The following is a 19,356-nucleotide window of genomic DNA, read 5'->3' on the forward strand; positions in this document are numbered from 1 at the left end:
TGACTACACTACAAGAGAAATGAATTTATCAGGTAAGCATAAATTATATTTTCTCTTGTTAAGTGTAGTCAGTCCACGGGTCATCCATTACTTATGGGATACCAATACCAAAGCTAAAAGTACATGGATGACGGGAGGGACAAGGCAGGATCTTTACACGGAAGGAACCACTGCCTGTAGAACCTTTCTCCCAAAAACAGCCTCCGAAGAAGCAAAATTGTCAAATTTGTAAAATTTTGAAAAAGTGTGAAGTGAAGACCAAGTTGCAGCCTTGCAAATCTGTTCAACAGAGGCCTCATTCTTAAAGGCCCAGGTGGAAGCCACAGCTCTAGTAGAATGAGCTGTAATCCTTTCAGGAGGCTGCTGTCCAGCAGTCTCATAGGCTAAACGTATTATGCTACGAAGCCAAAAAGAGAGAGAGGTAGCCGAAGCCTTTTGACCTCTCCTCTGTCCAGAGTAAACGACAAACAGGGAAGAAGTTTGACGAAAATCTTTCGTTGCCTGCAAATAAAACTAAAAGTCGTTCCTTCTTTGAAGATGGGTTAGGACACAATGATGGAACAACAATCTCTTGATTGATATTCCTGTTAGTGACTACCTTAGGTAAGAACCCAGATTTAGTGCGCAGAACTACCTTGTCTGAATGAAAAATCAGATAAGGGGAGTCACAATGTAAGGCAGATAACTCAGAGACTCTCCGAGCCGAGGAAATAGCCATCAAAAACAGAACTTTCCAAGATAACAGCTTGATATCGATGGAATGAAGGGGTTCAAACGGAACGCCTTGCAGAACATTAAGAACTAAGTTTACGCTCCACGGCGGAGCAACAGTCTTAAACACAGGCTTAATCCTAGCCAAAGCTTGACAAAAGGCCTGAACGTCTGGAACTTCTGCCAGACGTTTGTGCAGAAGAATAGACAGAGCCGAAATCTGTCCCTTTAACGAACTAGCAGATAAACCCTTTTCTAAACCCTCTTGTAGAAAAGACAATATCCTAGGAATCCTAACCTTACTCCATGAGTAACTCTTGGATTCGCACCAATATAAATATTTACGCCAAATTTTATGGTAAATTTTCCTGGTAACAGGTTTCCTAGCCTGTATTAAGGTATCAATAACTGACTCAGAGAATCCGCGCTTTGATAGAATCAAGCGTTCAATCTCCATGCAGTCAGCCTCAGAGAAATTAGATTTGGATGTTTGAAAGGACCCTGCATCAGAAGGTCCTGTCTCAGAGGCAGAGACCATGGTGGACAGGACGACATGTCCACTAGATCTGCATACCAGGTCCTGCGTGGCCACGCAGGCGCTATTAGAATCACGGATGCTCTCTCCTGTTTGATCCTGGCAATCAATCGAGGAAGCATCGGGAATGGTGGAAACACATAAGCCATGTTGAAGACCCAAGGTGCTGTCAGAGCATCTATCAGCACCGCTCCCGGGTCCCTGGACCTGGATCCGTAACAAGGAAGCTTGGCGTTCTGGCGAGACGCCATGAGATCCAGATCTGGTTTGCCCCAACGATGCATCAGTTGGGGAAAGACCTCCGGATGAAGTTCCCACTCCCCCGGATGAAAAGTCTGGCGACTTAGAAAATCCGCCTCCCAGTTCTCCACGCCTGGGATGTGGATCGCTGACAGGTGGCAAGAGTGAGACTCTGCCCAGCGAATTATCTTTGAGACTTCCAACATCGCTAGGGAACTCCTGGTTCCTCCTTGATGGTTGATGTAAGCCACAGTCGTGATGTTGTCCGACTGAAACCTGATGAACCTCAGAGTTGCTAACTGAGGCCAAGCCAGAAGAGCATTGAAAATTGCTCTTAACTCCAGAATGTTTATTGGAAGGAGTCTCTCCTCCTGAGTCCATGATCCCTGAGCCTTCAGGGAATTCCAGACTGCGCCCCAACCTAGAAGGCTGGCGTCTGTTGTTACAATCGTCCAATGTGGCCTGCGGAAGGCCATCCCCTTGGACAGATGTGGCCGAGAAAGCCACCATAGAAGAGAATCTCTGGTCTCTTGATCCAGATTTAGCAGAGGGGACAAATCTGAGTAATCCCCATTCCACTGACTTAGCATGCACAATTGCAGCGGTCTGAGATGCAGGCGCGCAAATGGTACTATGTCCATTGCCGCTACCATTAAGCCGATTACCTCCATACACTGAGCCACTGACGGGTGTTGAATGGAATGAAGGACACGGCAAGCATTTAGAAGTTTTGATAACCTGGCCTCTGTCAGGTAAATTTTCATCTCTACAGAATCTATAAGAGTCCCTAGGAAGGGAACCCTTGTAAGTGGCAATAGAGAACTCTTTTCCACGTTCACCTTCCACCCATGCGACCTCAGAAATGCCAGAACTATCTCTGTATGAGACTTGGCAGTTTGAAAACTTGACGATTGTATCAGAATGTCGTCTAGGTACGGAGCCACCGCTATGCCTCGCGGTCTTAGTACCGCCAGAAGTGAGCCCAGAACCTTTGTAAAGATTCTTGGAGCCGTAGCTAACCCGAAGGGAAGAGCTACAAACTGGTAATGCCTGTCTAGGAAGGCAAATCTTAGATACCGGTAATGATCCTTGTGAATCGGTATGTGAAGGTAGGCATCCTTTAAGTCCACTGTGGTCATGTACTGACCCTCTTGGATCATGGGTAGGATGGTTCGAATAGTTTCCATTTTGAACGATGGAACTCTTAGGAATTTGTTTAGGATCTTTAAGTCCAAGATTGGTCTGAAGGTTCCCTCTTTCTTGGGAACCACAAATAGATTTGAATAGAATCCTTGCCCGTGTTCCGACCGCGGAACTGGGTGGATCACCCCCATTAGTAAGAGGTCTTGTACACAGCGTAGAAACGCCTCTTTCTTTATTTGGTTTGCTGATAACCTTGAAAGATGAAATCTCCCTTGTGGAGGAGAAGCTTTGAAGTCCAGAAGATATCCCTGAGATATGATCTCCAACGCCCAGGGATCCTGGACATCTCTTGCCCAAGCCTGGGCAAAGAGAGAAAGTCTGCCCCCCACTATATCCGTTTCCGGATAGGGGGCCCTCACTTCATGCTGTCTTAGGGGCAGCAGCAGGTTTTCTGGCCTGCTTGCCCTTGTTCCAGGACTGGTTAGCTTTCCAGCCCTGTCTGTAGCGAGCAACAGCTCCTTCCTGTCTTGGAGCGGAGGAAGTTGATGCTGCTCCTGCCTTGAGGTTACGAAAGGCACGAAAATTAGACTGTTTAGCCTTTGATTTGGCCCTGTCTTGAGGCAGAGCATGGCCCTTACCTCCAGTAATGTCATCGATAATTTCTTTCAAGCCGGGCCCGAATAAGGTCTGCCCTTTGAAAGGAATATTAAGCAATTTAGATTTAGAAGTCACATCAGCTGACCAGGATTTAAGCCACAGCGCTCTGCGCGCTTGGATGGCGAATCCGGAGTTCTTAGCCGTAAGTTTGGTTAAATGTACGACGGCATCAGAAACAAATGAGTTAGCTAGCTTAAGGGCTTTAAGCTTGTTCATAATTTCATCCAATGGAGCTGTGCGAATGGTCTCTTCCAGAGACTCAAACCAGAATGCCGCCGCAGCAGTGACATGCGCAATGCATGCAAGGGGTTGTAAGATAAAACCTTGTTGAACAAACATTTTCTTAAGGTAACCCTCTAACTTTTTATCCATTGGATCTGAAAAAGCACAGCTATCCTCCACCGGGATAGTGGTGCGCTTAGCCAAAGTAGAAACTGCTCCCTCCACCTTAGGGACCGTCTGCCATAAGTCCCGTGTGGTGGCGTCTATTGGAAACATTTTTCTAAATATAGGAGGGGGTGAAAAGGGCACACCGGGTCTATCCCACTCCTTGTTAACAATTTCTGCAAGCCTTTTAGGTATAGGAAAAATGTCAGTACACACCGGTACCGCAAAATATTTATCCAGTCTACATACTTTCTCTGGAATTGCAACCGTGTTACAATCATTCAGAGCCGCTAATACCTCCCCTAGCAATACGCGGAGGTTCTCAAGCTTAAATTTAAAATTAGAAATCTCTGAATCCAGTCTGCCTGGATCAGATCCGTCACCCACAGAATGAAGCTCTCCGTCCTCATGTTCTGCAAATTGTGACGCAGTGTCAGACATGGCTCTACCATTATCAGCGCGCTCTGTTCTTACCCCAGAGTGATCGCGCTTACCTCTTAATTCTGGCAATTTAGATAGCCATGTCTTGCAAAGTGATTTGTATGGGCCGCCCTGATGTTCTTGGCGCCACAATATCACGCACCTCCTGAGCGGGAGGCGAAGGTACTGACACGTGAGGAGAGTTAGTCGGCATAACTTCCCCCTCGTTGTCTGGTGATAATTTCTTTACATGCAAAGTTTGACTTTTATTTAAAGTAACATCAATACATTGAGTGCACAAATTTCTGCTGGGCTCCACATTGGCCTTTAAACATAGTGAACAGACAGATTCATCTGTATCAGACATGTTTAAACAGACTAGCAATGAGATTAGCAAGCTTGGAAAATACTTTCAATAAATTTGCAAGCAATATAAAAAATGCTACTGCGCCTTTAAGAAGCACAAAAAGCTGTCACAGTTGAAATAACAATGAACCAAATTAGTTATAGCAACCAAATTTTTACAGTAAGTGTATAAAGTTAGCAGAGGATTGCACCCACCAGCAAAGGATGATTAACCCCTTGATACCCAAAAACGGATAACAATGTATTAATTAACGTTTTTATCACAGTCAAACACACTGTCACAGGTCTGCTGTGACTGATTACCTCCCTCAAAACTAGCTTTGAAGACCCCTGAGCTCTGTAGAGACGTCCTGGATCATGGAGGATGAAAGAGGAAGACTGTGACTGAATTTTTACTGCGCAAAAAAGCGCTAAAATAGGCCCCTCCCACTCATATTAAAACAGTGGGGAAGCTCAGTAAACTGTTTCTACAGGGAGTGCAGAATTATTAGGCAAATGAATATTTTGACCACATCATCCTCTTTATGCATGTTGTCTTACTCCAAGCTGTATAGGCTCGAAAGCCTACTACCAATTAAGCATATTAGGTGATGTGCATCTCTGTAATGAGAAGGGGTGTGGTCTAATGACATCAACACCCTATATCAGGTGTGCATAATTATTAGGCAACTTCCTTTCCTTTGGCAAAATGGGTCAAAAGAAGGACTTGACAGGCTCAGAAAAGTCAAAAATAGTGAGATATGTTGCAGAGGGATGCAGCACTCTTAAAATTGCAAAGCTTCTGAAGCGTGATCATCGAACAATCAAGCGTTTCATTCAAAATAGTCAACAGGGTCGCAAGAAGCGTGTGGAAAAACCAAGGCGCAAAATAACTGCCCATGAACTGAGAAAAGTCAAGCGTGCAGCTGCCAAGATGCCACTTGCCACCAGTTTGGCCATATTTCAGAGCTGCAACATCACTGGAGTGCCCAAAAGCACAAGGTGTGCAATACTCAGAGACATGGCCAAGGTAAGAAAGGCTGAAAGACGACCACCACTGAACAAGACACAAAAGCTGAAACATCAAGACTAGGCCAAGAAATATCTCAAGACTGATTTTTCTAAGGTTTTATGGACTGATGAAATGAGAGTGAGTCTTGATGGGCCAAATGGATGGGCCCGTGGCTGGATTGGTAAAGGGCAGAGAGCTCCAGTCCGACTCAGACGCCAGCAAGGTGGAGGTGGAGTACTGGTTTGGGCTGGTATCATCAAAGATGAGCTTGTGGGGCCTTTTCGGGTTGAGGATGGAGTCAAGCTCAACTCCCAGTCCTACTGCCAGTTTCTGGAAGACACCTTCTTCAAGCAGTGGTACAGGAAGAAGTCTGCATCCTTCAAGAAAAACATGATTTTCATGCAGGACAATGCTCCATCACACGCGTCCAAGTACTCCACAGCGTGGCTGGCAAGAAAGGGTATAAAAGAAGAAAATCTAATGATATGGCCTCCTTGTTCACCTGATCTGAACCCCATTGAGAACCTGTGGTCCATCATCAAATGTGAGATTTACAAGGAGGGAAAACAGTACACCTCTCGGAACAGTGTCTGGGAGGCTGTGGTTGCTGCTGCATGCAATGTTGATGGTGAACAGATCAAAACACTGACAGAATCCATGGATGGCAGGCTTTTGAGTGTCCTTGCAAAGAAAGGTGGCTATATTGGTCACTGATTTGTTTTTGTTTTGTTTTTGAATGTCAGAAATGTATATTTGTGAATGTTGAGATGTTATATTGGTTTCACTGGTAAAAATAAATGATTGAAATGGGTATATATTTGTTTTTTGTTAAGTTGCCTAATAATTATGCACAGTAATAGTCACCTGCACACACAGATATCCCCCTAAAATAGCTAAAACTAAAAACAAACTAAAAACTGCTTCCAAAAATATTCAGCTATGATATTAATGATTTTTTTGGGTTCATTGAGAACATGGTTGTTATTCAATAATAAAATTAATCCTCAAAAATACAACTTGCCTAATAATTCTGCACTCCCTGTATGCAGAAAAAAACGACAGCCATGTGTTAAAAATCATGCCCAATATGTTTTATCACCAAGTACCTCACAAAAAACGATTAACATCCCAGTAAACGTTTTACAAATGTATTTTAAAGTTATGAAGTGTTATTAATAAGCCTGCTGCCAGTCGCTTTTACTGCAGTGAAGGCTCAGATATTACTTCAGTATTAACAGTATTTTCTGAGTAAATTCCATTCCCTACAAAAATACCTCAGTGTATACACACATACTTATCAGCCTGATACCAGTCGCTACCACTGCATTTAAGGCTGCACTTACATTACATCGGTATTAGCAGTAATTTCTCAGTCAATTCCATTCCTTAGAAAATAATTTACTGCACATACCTCCTTGCAGGGGGGCCCTGCATGCTATTCCCCTGTTCTGAAGTTACCTCACTCCTCAGAATGTACGAGAACAGCCAGTGGATCTTAGTTACGTCCGCTAAGATCATAGAAAACGCAGGCAGATTCTTCTTCTAATGCTGCCTGAGAACAAACAACACACTCCGGTGCCGTTTAAAATAACAAACTTTTGATTGAAGAAATAAAACTAAGTTTAAAACACCACAGTCCTCTCACACGACCTGTCTTTAGTTAGGTGCAAGAGAATGACTGGATATGACGTGTGAGGGGAGGAGCTATATAGCATCTCTGCTTGGGTGATCCTCTTGCACTTCCTGTTAGGGAAGAGATATAATCCCATAAGTAATGGATGACCCGTGGACTGACTACACTTAACAAGAGAAAGGGTCTTACCCTTGAAAGGATTATTCAGTAACTTAGTCTTGGACGACACATCTGCCGACCAGGATTTTAGCCAAAGCGCCCTCCGCGCTACTATAGCAAAACCTGAGTTTTTCGCCGCCAATTTCGTTATTTGAAAGGCGGCATCCAATATAAAGGAATTAGCTAACTTTAATGCGTGAATTCTGTCCATGACTTCTTCATAGGAAGTCTCTTTCTGGAGCGACCTTTCTAGTTCTTCGAACCAAAAGGACGCCGCTGAAGTGACAGTAATAACACACGTAGCTGGTTGAAGGATGAACCCTTGCTGAACAAAAATCTTTTTAAGCAATCCTTCCAATTTTTTATCCATAGGATCTTTGAAAGCGCAGCTGTCCTCTATAGGAATAGTTGTGCGCTTCGCTAGTGTTGAAACAGCTCCCTCAACCTTCGGGACCGTTTGCCATGCGTCCCTTCTAGGGTCTACTATGGGAAACATTTTCTTAAATATATGAGGTGGGGCAAAGGGTACACCTGGCTTCTCCCACTCCTTTTCCACTATGTTCGCTACCCTCTTAGGTATTGGAAAAGCGTTGTCGTGCACTGGGACCTCTAAAAATTTGTCCAATTTGCACAACTTCTCTGGTACTACCATGGAATCACAGTCATCCAGAGTAGCTAATACCTCCTTAAGCAAAGCGCGGAGATGTTCTAGCTTAAACTTAAATGCCACTAGATCAGGTTCTGCCTGTTGAGAAATTTTTCCTGAGTCTGAAATTTCACCCTCAGACAGCCCTTCCCTCACAGCCAATTCCGATTGATGTGAGGGTAAAATAGATAAGGCATCGTCAGCGTCTGATTGTTCATCCTTTTTATCTGTATTTAAAACTGAACAATCACGCTTTCTCTGAAAAGCTGGCAGTTTGGATAAAAGATTTGCTATAGAATTATCCACTACTGCTGATAATTGTTGCATAGAAATAGGCACTGGCGCGCTAGGTGTCGCCTGCGCGGGCAAAGCTGGTGTAGACACAGAAGGAGAGGATGTAGAGCTATCCCCACTACCTTCATTAGATAAATCATCTTGGGCAACATTATGAAAAATAACAGAGCTGTCCTGATTTTGTTTGGACTCTATGGCGCAATTATCACAAACACTCGAAGGGGGAACCACATTTGTCTCTATACACACAGAACATAGGTTATCTGATGGAACAGACATGTTAAACAGATTTAGGCAGGCAAACAATGCAATAAAAACGATTTTAAACAAAAACGTTACTGTCTCTTTAAATAATAAAATGACACATTTATTTCTGAATGTTCAAAAAACTATGAAGGCAATATCCAATTTTTCTAGCTCTTAAAACAAGCAAACCAGAGCTAATTGTTGGATTTAACCGTTTTTATACACCACAATCCCAGCTACAGCCTTGCTGCAGCTTTTTACCTTCCTTAGGGGTCACCATTCACAGAAAAAAGCCTTTTGGAGTCACTTTCTGAGCCACAGGACCCTCTCACATGAATCTGCATGCACTGCCTTGAAATTCAACTGCGCAGCTGAAGTGCCAAAATGAGGCTTCCTCCCTCAGCACACTAGAGTGAAGGGGCCTTCCTGACTAGATTTAGGTGTCTAAAACAAGCCAGATCAATAAAAAACGTTCCCAAGTGTATGTGAGCTTATAAAATATTTCAAATGGTATAATATTGTAATAAAAACCAATCGATTTAGCCCCTAACAGTGTCTACCAGCATAAAAAACAAAAAGGGGAAGCCTGTTATCTTTTTTGCTGAGGTGAAAGAAAAATGGCTTACCGTTTCCCCTGAGGGGAAAAATGACTGTCATCTAGCATTAGCCTGTGTTGTTAGAAGGAGACTAGTCATACCTGAAGCAGATGAGTCTGCAAACTGTTACCCCCAACTGAAGTTCTCTTGTTTCAACAGTCCTGCGTGGTAACAGTAATGGATTTTAGTTACTTGTGCTAAAATCATAGCCCTCTTAAATAGAAATCTTCATCACTTTTCTGTTATAGAGTAAATAGTACAAGCCAGCACTATTTTAAAATAACAAACTCTTGATAGAAGAATAAAAAACTACAACGAACACCACAAACTCCTCGCCATCCCCGTGGTAGATGCTACTTGTTCAGAGCGGCAAGGAGAATGACTGGGGGGCGGAGCCAGAGGGGGAGCTATATGGACAGCTCTTGCTGTCTGCTCTCCTTGCCTTTCCCTGTGGGGGAGAACATTTCCCACAAGTAATGGATGACGCCGTGGACCGGACACACCAATGTTGGAGAAATATTAGCTATGGAATTATCCATTACTGCCGTTAATTGTTGCATAGTAACAAGCATTGGCGCGCTAGATGTACTAGGGGTCGCCTGCGCGGGCATAACTGGTGTAGACACAGAAGGAGAGGATGATGAACTATCCCCACTATCTTCATTAGAGGAATCATCTTGGGCAACCTTATTAAATGTGACAGTACAGTCCTTACTTTGTCTGGACGCCATGGCACAATTATCACATACATTTGAAGGGGGGACCACCTTGGCCTCCATACATACAGAACATGTTCTATCTGAAGGTACAGACATGTTAGACAGGCTTAATCAGGCTAATAATGCAAAAAAAACCGTTTTAAAACAAAACCGTTACTGTCTCTTTAAATTTTAAACAGAGCACACTTTATTTCTGAATGTGTGAAAAACTATGAAGGAAATATCCAATCTTTACCACATTTTCACCACAGAGTCTTAATGCTTTAAAAGTATTGCACCCCAATTTTCAAGCTTTTAACCCCTTAAATGAGGAAACCGGAGCCGTTTATCAAATAACAAGTTTTAACCCCACTACAGTCCCAGCCACAGCGTTTGCTGCGACTTCACCTGTCCTTAGGAGTTATACGATACCACATTAAGCCTTCCAGGAACGTTTTCAATGATCACCAGACCCTCTCACATGCAGCTGCATGCACTGCATCCAAAAGAAACTGCGCAGTTATGGCGCGAAAATGAGGCTCTGCCTACTATAGTGAAAGGCCCTTCCTGACTGGAAAGGTGTCTAAACAACTGCCTGGCGCCTAAAAACGTTCCCCCACAATAAAAAGTTTTATAAATCACCTCAGAGTATATAAAAAACTTAAATAAAGCAATCGATTTAGCCCACAAGTGTGTCAACCAGTGTATAGCCCATAATAAGCCTTCATTCTGTTAAGAGTCTAAGAAAATGGCTTACCGATCCCCAAGAGGGAAAATGACAGTCTTCTAGCATTACACAGTCTTGTTAGAAAATGGACTAGTCATACCTTGAGCAGAAAAGTCTGCTAACTGTTCCCCCCAACTGAAGTTCTCTGTGCTCAACAGTCCTGCGTGGGAACAGCAATTGATTTTAGTTACTGCTGCTAAAATCATACTCCTCTTTTAAACAGAACTCTTCATCCCTTTCTGTTTTAGAGTAAATAGTACAACCAGCACTATTTTAAAATAACAAACTCTTGATAGCAGAATAAAAAAACTACAACTAAACACCACATACTCTTCACCATCTCCGTGGAGATGCTACTTGTTCAGAGCGGCAAAGAGAATGACTGGGGGGCGGAGCCTGAGGAGGGGCTATATGGACAGCTTTTGCTGTGCTCTTTGCCATTTCCTGTTGGGGAAGAGAATATTCCCACAAGTAATGGATGACGCCGTGGACCGGACACACCAATGTTGGAGAAATACTATGAATTTGTTTACCTGAAAAAATTGATTCAGAGTCTTAGTAGCCCAGAATGATATTTTCCCCCCAGAATCTTTGTATTACTGGGCAGAACCAGAAGAGGTGGATCATATCTCCTGCAAAGTATTTACATTTACTACAAACTATCTTTTCACTGACTTTATCCCATCAGGCTTGCCACCCAGGTGTATAATAGCACTGGTAGAGGATCTTTACCTGTTGTTCCCTGAAATATTCTCCTTTCATCGCCTTTGCCACCCTATCTCCTGAGTTCTTCATTAACTCTAGTTCTGAGTTCTGCAAAGTGAATCCCATTTTAATTCTAAAAATCTTGCATTGCTTTGTTCTTGTGACGCTAATAAAGCGTGATATGAGTATGAAATAGAGAATTTCCCTATTTGGAAAATGCTGATTATCTGCTTAAGTATATCATTGTCCCAGTCTATTGCTTTTATTTTCTTACATTGTTCAACATAATGCCGAATTTGTAGATAAGAGAAGAAGAGGCGGTTTGGCATGTTATATTCTAATTTACAATCATCAAAGGTTTTTATAGAGTTATCATCTCTTTTGAGCAACTGCCAGATGTAATTTATCCCTAAATCTGACCAGGCATTAAATCTGGCAGAGTCATATCCTTCCTCAAATTCTGGATTGCCTCTAATTGTTAAAAAGGGCGATCCTCTATAGTTGATCCCTATCTTAGAGCAGAAATGACGCCAAGCCCGTATTGGTTGATCTATAACTAACATTCTTTTTATAGCTTTGGGAATTCGATTCGGGGGCATATGCAACAATGCTTTAAGAGCAAAGGGGGCTACTAAAGCTCCTTCAATTTCAGAAAAGGTAAAGTGACCCTTATCGGTCAACCAGTCCCAGACAAATTTTAGATTAGATACTAAATTATATAGTTCAAAATCAGGTAAAGCTATACCTGCAGCCTCTTTCCTTGCGCATAGTCGTTTGAGCGCAATCCTAGGTTTTTTATTGCTCCAAATAAATTGTGTTATTAATTTATTAATTAACACTCGGTCCTTCCTTAATAGTAACAATGGTAAGGCTTGAAAAATATAGATAAATTTTACCCTAATCTATGTCCTATCTGAATCATGAAAGTTTAATTTTGACTAGACTATTCCTTTAAATCTCAGTTCTTACTGTGCTCAACAAGGTTGTGACCTCTTTAATGATCAATAAAATTAAATCTAGCGAACATTTATTCAAAATGTTACACCATCTCCTCTTAAATTCAGGATTATCTATACCAAATGTTGGAATATTACATATTCCTGAATCCTCTAGGGATCTTATTTAGACAATGAAATTCTGATAATTATTTGCCATGTAATGAAAGATCAGTTTCCCTTTTCTTTAATTTTAACAAAGAGAAGTATAAAATGGTAGGGGTCTCACTTACTGTGCGGAGAATTGATGCATCTTTATGAGAAAACGACACTGTTCCTGATTGTGCTTTTCTGACCTGTACAGATTTTTTTTTCTTAGTGGTGGATTCCTTTGTAGCCAATGGCTGTGGAGTAGAAAGCATATTCTTAATACAATGTTCTTAATCCACATGAATCAAGGGTGTCACCCCCTCATGGTATTAGTATCTTATATCCACACTGGACACAATACACAATCTTATAGTTTTCCAGGACTATAGGAAACAGAGGTGAAGGAGGTATACTCTACTGCAAAATGGGGGCTCTTCAACAAGTGTAAATATATGTAAATTCCAAGGGGTCAATTTATTAACGTGCGAGCGGACATGATACAATGTAGTGTATCATGTCCGCTGCAGCATACGCTGTCGGCATTTATCTTTGCACCAGCAGTTCTTGTGAACTGCTGGTGCAATGCCGCCAACTGCAGATTCGCAGCCAATCAGCCGCTAGCAGGGAGTGTCAATCAGCCCGATTGTATTCGATCAGGTTGATTTCTGTCCGCCGCCTCCGTGCAGGGGGATAGGTTATGGAGCACTGGTCTTTAGACCGCTGCTTCATAACCTCTGTTTCCAGGGAGCCTGAAGGCTCACTGGAAACACGGGGCATCAAGCATGGAGCTTGATAAATTGACCCCCAAGTATGAATCCGCCCTCCTGAAGTCAACTACCTAGTTGTTTAACTTGAAAATAATAGTAATCCAAAAAAGCAGCAACAAACCAGGATTTGCATCAAAACAAAAAGTCCAATTTATTGACGTTTCGGGGATATAATTTTCCCTTCTTCAGTATAACTTCATCACACAAACATGGTGCTTATATTTTTAACCAGCATATGGTACAGAAACAAATTACAGATCCGCGACACGCAGAGTGCGATAATGTAACATAGAAATAATGATACAGCATAATTTGATCACATACTCCATTAGATACAGTAAAAAATGCTGTTCCTAATTATATTTAGAACTATAAAAAGCTTGTATGGACAAGGAACTTACTAACAGAAGTGCTCACTTGTACCACAGTGCTGGGATTTTCTTTTTTATAAATTAACATATCCTAACTAAACATATAAAAAACCTAAACCCAGCACCCCATAAAAAAAAAAAAGGGTATCCCCCCCGCCTCCGTCTTACCAAAATTACACTTAACCTCTCATATAAACTGCCATTCTCCTGTTAGATTTGCTTCTAATATGTACAGAGAGTTCTTGAAAGGTTGAAGAACCAATTTTTGAGTTTCCTGTTCTAATGACTTGATGAATATCCCCCACTTATTCATAAATAATTTAATATTATTTTCAATCTGTGTCTGAACTGAAGCTTGTTCTAAAAACATCTGATATATTAACCCATTTTTAAATTCGGAAAATTTGGGTTCTTTATTAGACTTCCAATGTTTCAATATAAGTTTTCTACCAATCAGAACTGCTGTATTTATTAATAAATAATTAGACCCGGCTTCCTCCTGGGTTACGAGGAAAAAACAGAATTTATGCTTACCTGATAAATTACTTTCTCCAACGGTGTGTCCGGTCCACATCGTCATCCATTACTTGTGGGAATATTCTCTTCCCCAACAGGAAATGGCAAAGAGCACAGCAAAAGCTGTCCATATAGTCCCTCCTCAGTCTCCGCCCCCCAGTCATTCGACCGACGGTTAGGAGAAAAAAAGGAGAAACTATAGGGTGCCGTGGTGACTGTAGTGTATAGAGAATTTTTTTTATCAAACCTGATTAAAAAACCAGGGCGGGCCGTGGACCGGACAGACCGTTGGAGAAAGTAATTTATCAGGTAAGCATAAATTCTGTCTTCTCCAACATTGGTGTGTCCGGTCCACGGCGTCATCCATTACTTGTGGGAACCAATACCAAAGCTTTAGGACACGGATGAAGGGAGCAAATCAGGTTACCTAAACGGAAGGCACCACGGCTTGCAAAACCTTTCTCCCAAAAATAGCCTCCGAAGAAGCATAAGTATCAAATTTGTAGAATTTGGCAAAAGTGTGCAGAGAAGACCAAGTCGCTGCCTTACATATCTGATCAACAGAAGCCTCGTTCTTGAAGGCCCATGTGGAAGCCACAGCCCTAGTAGAGTGAGCTGTGATTCGTTCAGGAGGCTGCCGTCCGGCAGTCTCATAAGCCAATCGGATAATGCTTTTCAGCCAGAAAGAAAGAGAGGTAGCAGTAGCTTTTTGTCCTCTCCTCTTACCAGAGTAAACGACAAACAAAGATGAGGTTTGTCTAAAATCCTTTGTTGATTCTAAATAGAACTTTAAAGCACGATCTACATCTAAATTATGTAACAAACGTTCCTTCTTTGAAACTGGATTCGGACACAGAGAAGGAACAACTATTTCCTGGTTAATATTCTTGTTGGAAACAACTTTTGGAAGAAAACCAGGCTTAGTACGCAAAACAACCTTATCTGAATGGAACACCAGATAGGGTGGATCACACTGCAAAGCAGATAATTCAGAAACTCTTCTAGCAGAAGAAATAGCAACCAAAAACAGAACTTTCCAAGATAGTAACTTGATATCTATGGAATGTAAAGGTTCAAACGGAACCCCTTGAAGAACTGAAAGAACTAAATTTAGACTCCAAGGAGGAGTCATGGGTCTGTAGACAGGCTTGATTCTGACTAAAGCCTGTACAAACGCTTGTACATCTGGCACAGCTGCCAGTCGTTTGTGTAACAAGACAGATAAAGCAGAAATCTGTCCCTTTAGAGAACTCGCTGACAACCCTTTATCCAAACCCTCTTGGAGAAAGGAAAGAATCTTAGGAATTTTAATTTTACTCCAGGAGAATCACTTGGATTCACACCAACAGATATATTTTTTCCATATTTTATGGTAAATCTTTCTAGTCACAGGTTTTCTGGCTTGGACCAGAGTATCTATCACTGAATTTGAAAATCCACGCTTGGATAAAATCAAGCGTTCAATTTCCAAACAGTCAGCTGCAGAGAAACTAGATTTGGATGTTCGAATGGACCTTGTACTAGAAGATCCTGTCTCAAAGGTAGCTTCCATGGTGGAGCCGATGACATATTCACCAGGTCTGCATACCAAGTCCTGCATGGCCATGCAGGAGCTATCAGAATCACTGAGGCCTTCTCCTGTTTGATCCTGGCTACGAGCCTGGGAAGGAGAGGAAATGGTGGAAACACATAAGCTAGGTTGAACGACCAAGGCGCCACTAATGCATCCACTAGAATCGCCTTGGGATCCCTGGATCTGGACCCGTAGCAAGGAACCTTGAAGTTCTGACGGGACACCATCAGATCCATGTCTGGAATGCCCCATAACTGGGTTAACTGGGCAAAGACCTCCGGATGGAGTTCCCACTCCCCCGGATGGAAAGTCTGACGACTCAAATAATCCACCTCCCAGTTGTCTACTCCTGGGATATAAATTGCAGATAGGTGGCAGGACCATCAGGGAGGACCATAGGTACATCAACCATCAGGGAGGAACAAAGAGATCCTCCGCCCATTTGATGATCTTGGATACCTCTCTCATCGCCAAGGAACTCTTTGTTCCTCCCTGATGGTTGATGTAAGCTACAGTCGTCATGTTGTCCGACTGGAATCTTATGAATCCGGCCTTCGCTAGTTGAGGCCAAGCCCGGAGCGCATTGAATATCGCTCTCAGTTCCAGGATGTTTATCGGGAGAAGGGACTCTTCCCGAGACCATAGACCCTGAGCTTTCAGGGAGTCCCAGACCGCGCCCCAGCCTAATAGACTGGCGTCGGTCGTGACAATGACCCACTCTGGTCTGCGGAAACTCATTCCCTGAGACAGGTGATCCTGAGTCAACCACCAACGGAGTGAGTCTCTGGTTACCTGGTCTACTTGAATCTGGGGAGACAAGTCTGCATAGTCCCCATTCCACTGATTGAGCATGCACAGTTGTAATAGTCTTAGATGAATTCGAGCAAAAGGAAGTATGTCCGTTGCTGCAACCATCAAACCTACTTCCATGCACTGAGCTATGGAAGGCTGCAGAATAGAGTGAAGAACTTGACAAGCGTTTAGAAGCTTTGACTTTCTGACCTCTGTCAGGAAGATCTTCATTTCTAAAGAATCTATTATTGTTCCCAAAAAGGGAACTCTTGTTGACAGAGACAGGGAACTCTTTTCTACATTCACCTTCCACCCGTGAGATCTGAGAAAGGCTAGAACAATGTCTGTATGAGCCTTTGCCTTGGAAAGAGACGACGCTTGAATTAGAATGTCGTCTAGATAAGGTGCCACTGCAATGCCCCTCGGTCTTAGAACCGCTAGAAGGGACCCTAGCACCTTTGTGAAAATTCTGGGAGCAGTGGCTAAACCGAATGGAAGAGCCACGAACTGGTAATGTTTGTCCAGAAAGGCGAACCTTAGGAACTGATGATGATCTTTGTGGATAGGAATATGTAGGTACGCATCCTTTAAATCCACGGTAGTCATATATTGACCCTCCTGGATTGTAGGTAAAATTGTTCGAATGGTTTCCATTTTGAACGATGGAACTCTGAGAAATTTGTTTAGAATTTTTAAATCCAGAATTGGTCTGAAAGTTCCCTCTTTTTTGGGAACTACAAACAGGTTTGAGTAAAACCCCTGACCTTGTTCCACAGTTAGAACTGAGTGTATCACTCCCATCTTTAACAGGTCTTCTACACAATGTAAGAATGCCTGTCTCTTTATTTGGTCTGAAGACAAGCGAGACATGTGGAACCTTCCCCTTGGGGGCAGTTCCTTGAATTCCAGAAGATAACCCTGAGAGACTATTTCTAGTGCCCAGGGATCCGGAACATCTCTTGCCCAAGCCTGAGCAAAGAGAGAGAGTCTGCCCCCTACTAGATCCGGTCCCGGTAAGGGGGCTACCCCTTCATGCTGTCTTGGTAGCAGCAGCAGGCTTCTTGGCCTGTTTACCCTTGTTCCAGCCTTGCATTGGTTTCCAAGCCGGTTTAGCCTGGGAAGCGTTACCCTCTTGTCTAGAGACTGCAGAGTTAGAAGCCGGTCCGTTCCTGAAATTGCGAAAGGAACGAAAATTGGACTTATTCTTAGCCTTAAAAGGCCTATCCTGTGGGAGGGCATGGCCCTTCCCCCCAGTGATGTCTGAAATAATTTCTTTCAATTCTGGCCCAAAAAGGGTCTTACCCTTGAAAGGGATATTAAGCAATTTTGTCTTGGAAGATACATCCGCCGACCAAGACTTTAGCCAGAGCGCTCTGCGCGCCACAATTGCAAACCCTGAATTTTTCGCCGCTAATCTCGCTAATTGCAAAGCGGCATCTAAAATAAAGGAATTAGCTAACTTAAGTGCGTGAATTCTGTCCATGACTTCCTCATATGGAGTCTCCATATTAAGCGACTTTTCTAGTTCATCAAACCAAAAACACGCCGCTGTAGTGACAAGAATAATGCACGAAATAGGTTGGAGGAGGTAACCTTGCTGAACAAAAATCTTTTTAAGCAAACCCTCCAATTTTTTATCCATAGGATCTTTGAAAGCACAATTGTCCTCAATGGGAATAGTCGTGCGTTTGGCTAGGGTAGAAACTGCCCCCTCAACCTTAGGGACTGTTTGCCATGTGTCCTTCCTTGGGTCGACCATGGGGAACAATTTCTTAAATATAGGAGGAGGGACAAAGGGTATGCCTGGTTTCTCCCACTCCTTATTCACTATGTCCGCCACCCTTTTAGGGATCGGAAAGGCATCAGGGTGCACCGGGACCTCTAAGAATTTGTCCATCTTGCACAATTTTTCTGGAATGACCAAAGAGTCACAATCATCCAGAGTAGATAGCACCTCCTTAAGTAATGCGCGGAGATGCTCTAACTTAAATTTAAACGTCACAACATCAGGTTCTGCCTGTTGAGAAATTCTTCCTGAATCTGAAAGTTCTCCTTCCGACAAACCCTCCCTCACTGCCACTTCTGACTGGTGTGAGGGTATGACAGATAAGCTATCGTCAGCGCCTTCTTGCTCCACTGTATTTAAAACTGAGCAATCTCGCTTTCTCTGAAATGCTGGCATTTTGGATAAAATATTAGCTATGGAATTATCCATTACTGCCGTTAATTGTTGCATAGTAACAAGCATTGGCGCGCTAGATGTACTAGGGGTCGCCTGCGCGGGCATAACTGGTGTAGACACAGAAGGAGAGGATGATGAACTATCCCCACTATCTTCATTAGAGGAATCATCTTGGGCAACCTTATTAAATGTGACAGTACTGTCCTTACTTTGTCTGGACGCCATGGCACAATTATCACATACATTTGAAGGGGGGACCACCTTGGCCTCCATACATACAGAACATGTTCTATCTGAAGGTACAGACATGTTAGACAGGCTTAATCAGGCTAATAATGCAAAAAAACGTTTTAAAACAAAACCGTTACTGTCTCTTTAAATTTTAAACAGAGCACACTTTATTTCTGAATGTGTGAAAAACTATGAAGGAAATATCCAATCTTTACCACATTTTCACCACAGAGTCTTAATGCTTTAAAAGTATTGCACCCCAATTTTCAAGCTTTTAACCCCTTAAATGAGGAAACCGGAGCCGTTTATCAAATAACAAGTTTTAACCCCACTACAGTCCCAGCCACAGCGTTTGCTGCGACTTCACCTGTCCTTAGGAGTTATACAATACCACATTAAGCCTTCCAGGAACGTTTTCAATGATCAACAGACCCTCTCACATGCAGCTGCATGCACTGCATCCAAAAGAAACTGCGCAGTTATGGCGCGAAAATGAGGCTCTGCCTACTATAGTGAAAGGCCCTTCCTGACTGGAAAGGTGTCTAAACAACTGCCTGGCGCCTAAAAACGTTCCCCCACAATAAAAAGTTTTATAAATCACCTCAGAGTATATAAAAAACTTAAATAAAGCAATCGATTTAGCCCACAAGTGTGTCAACCAGTGTATAGCCCATAATAAGCCTTC

The 19,356-nt window shown here is 42.7% G+C and overlaps 1 protein-coding gene across 6 annotated transcripts in view; it reads right to left on the minus strand.

Annotated features, from left to right (window-relative positions):
- Positions 1-19,356, minus strand: part of LOC128665868 (pre-mRNA-processing factor 39) — a 727,810-nt gene that overhangs the window by 268,365 nt on the left and 440,089 nt on the right. For all 6 annotated transcript variants that reach the window (XM_053720108.1, XM_053720111.1, XM_053720107.1 and 3 more), the window contains one exon: positions 12,383-12,493. In XM_053720108.1, coding sequence (XP_053576083.1) covers positions 12,383-12,493 — 111 coding nt within the window. The remainder of the gene's footprint in view (positions 1-12,382; positions 12,494-19,356) is intronic.

Source organism: Bombina bombina, chromosome 7, assembly GCF_027579735.1.
Source record: "Bombina bombina isolate aBomBom1 chromosome 7, aBomBom1.pri, whole genome shotgun sequence".
Lineage (NCBI taxonomy): Eukaryota > Metazoa > Chordata > Amphibia > Anura > Bombinatoridae > Bombina > Bombina bombina.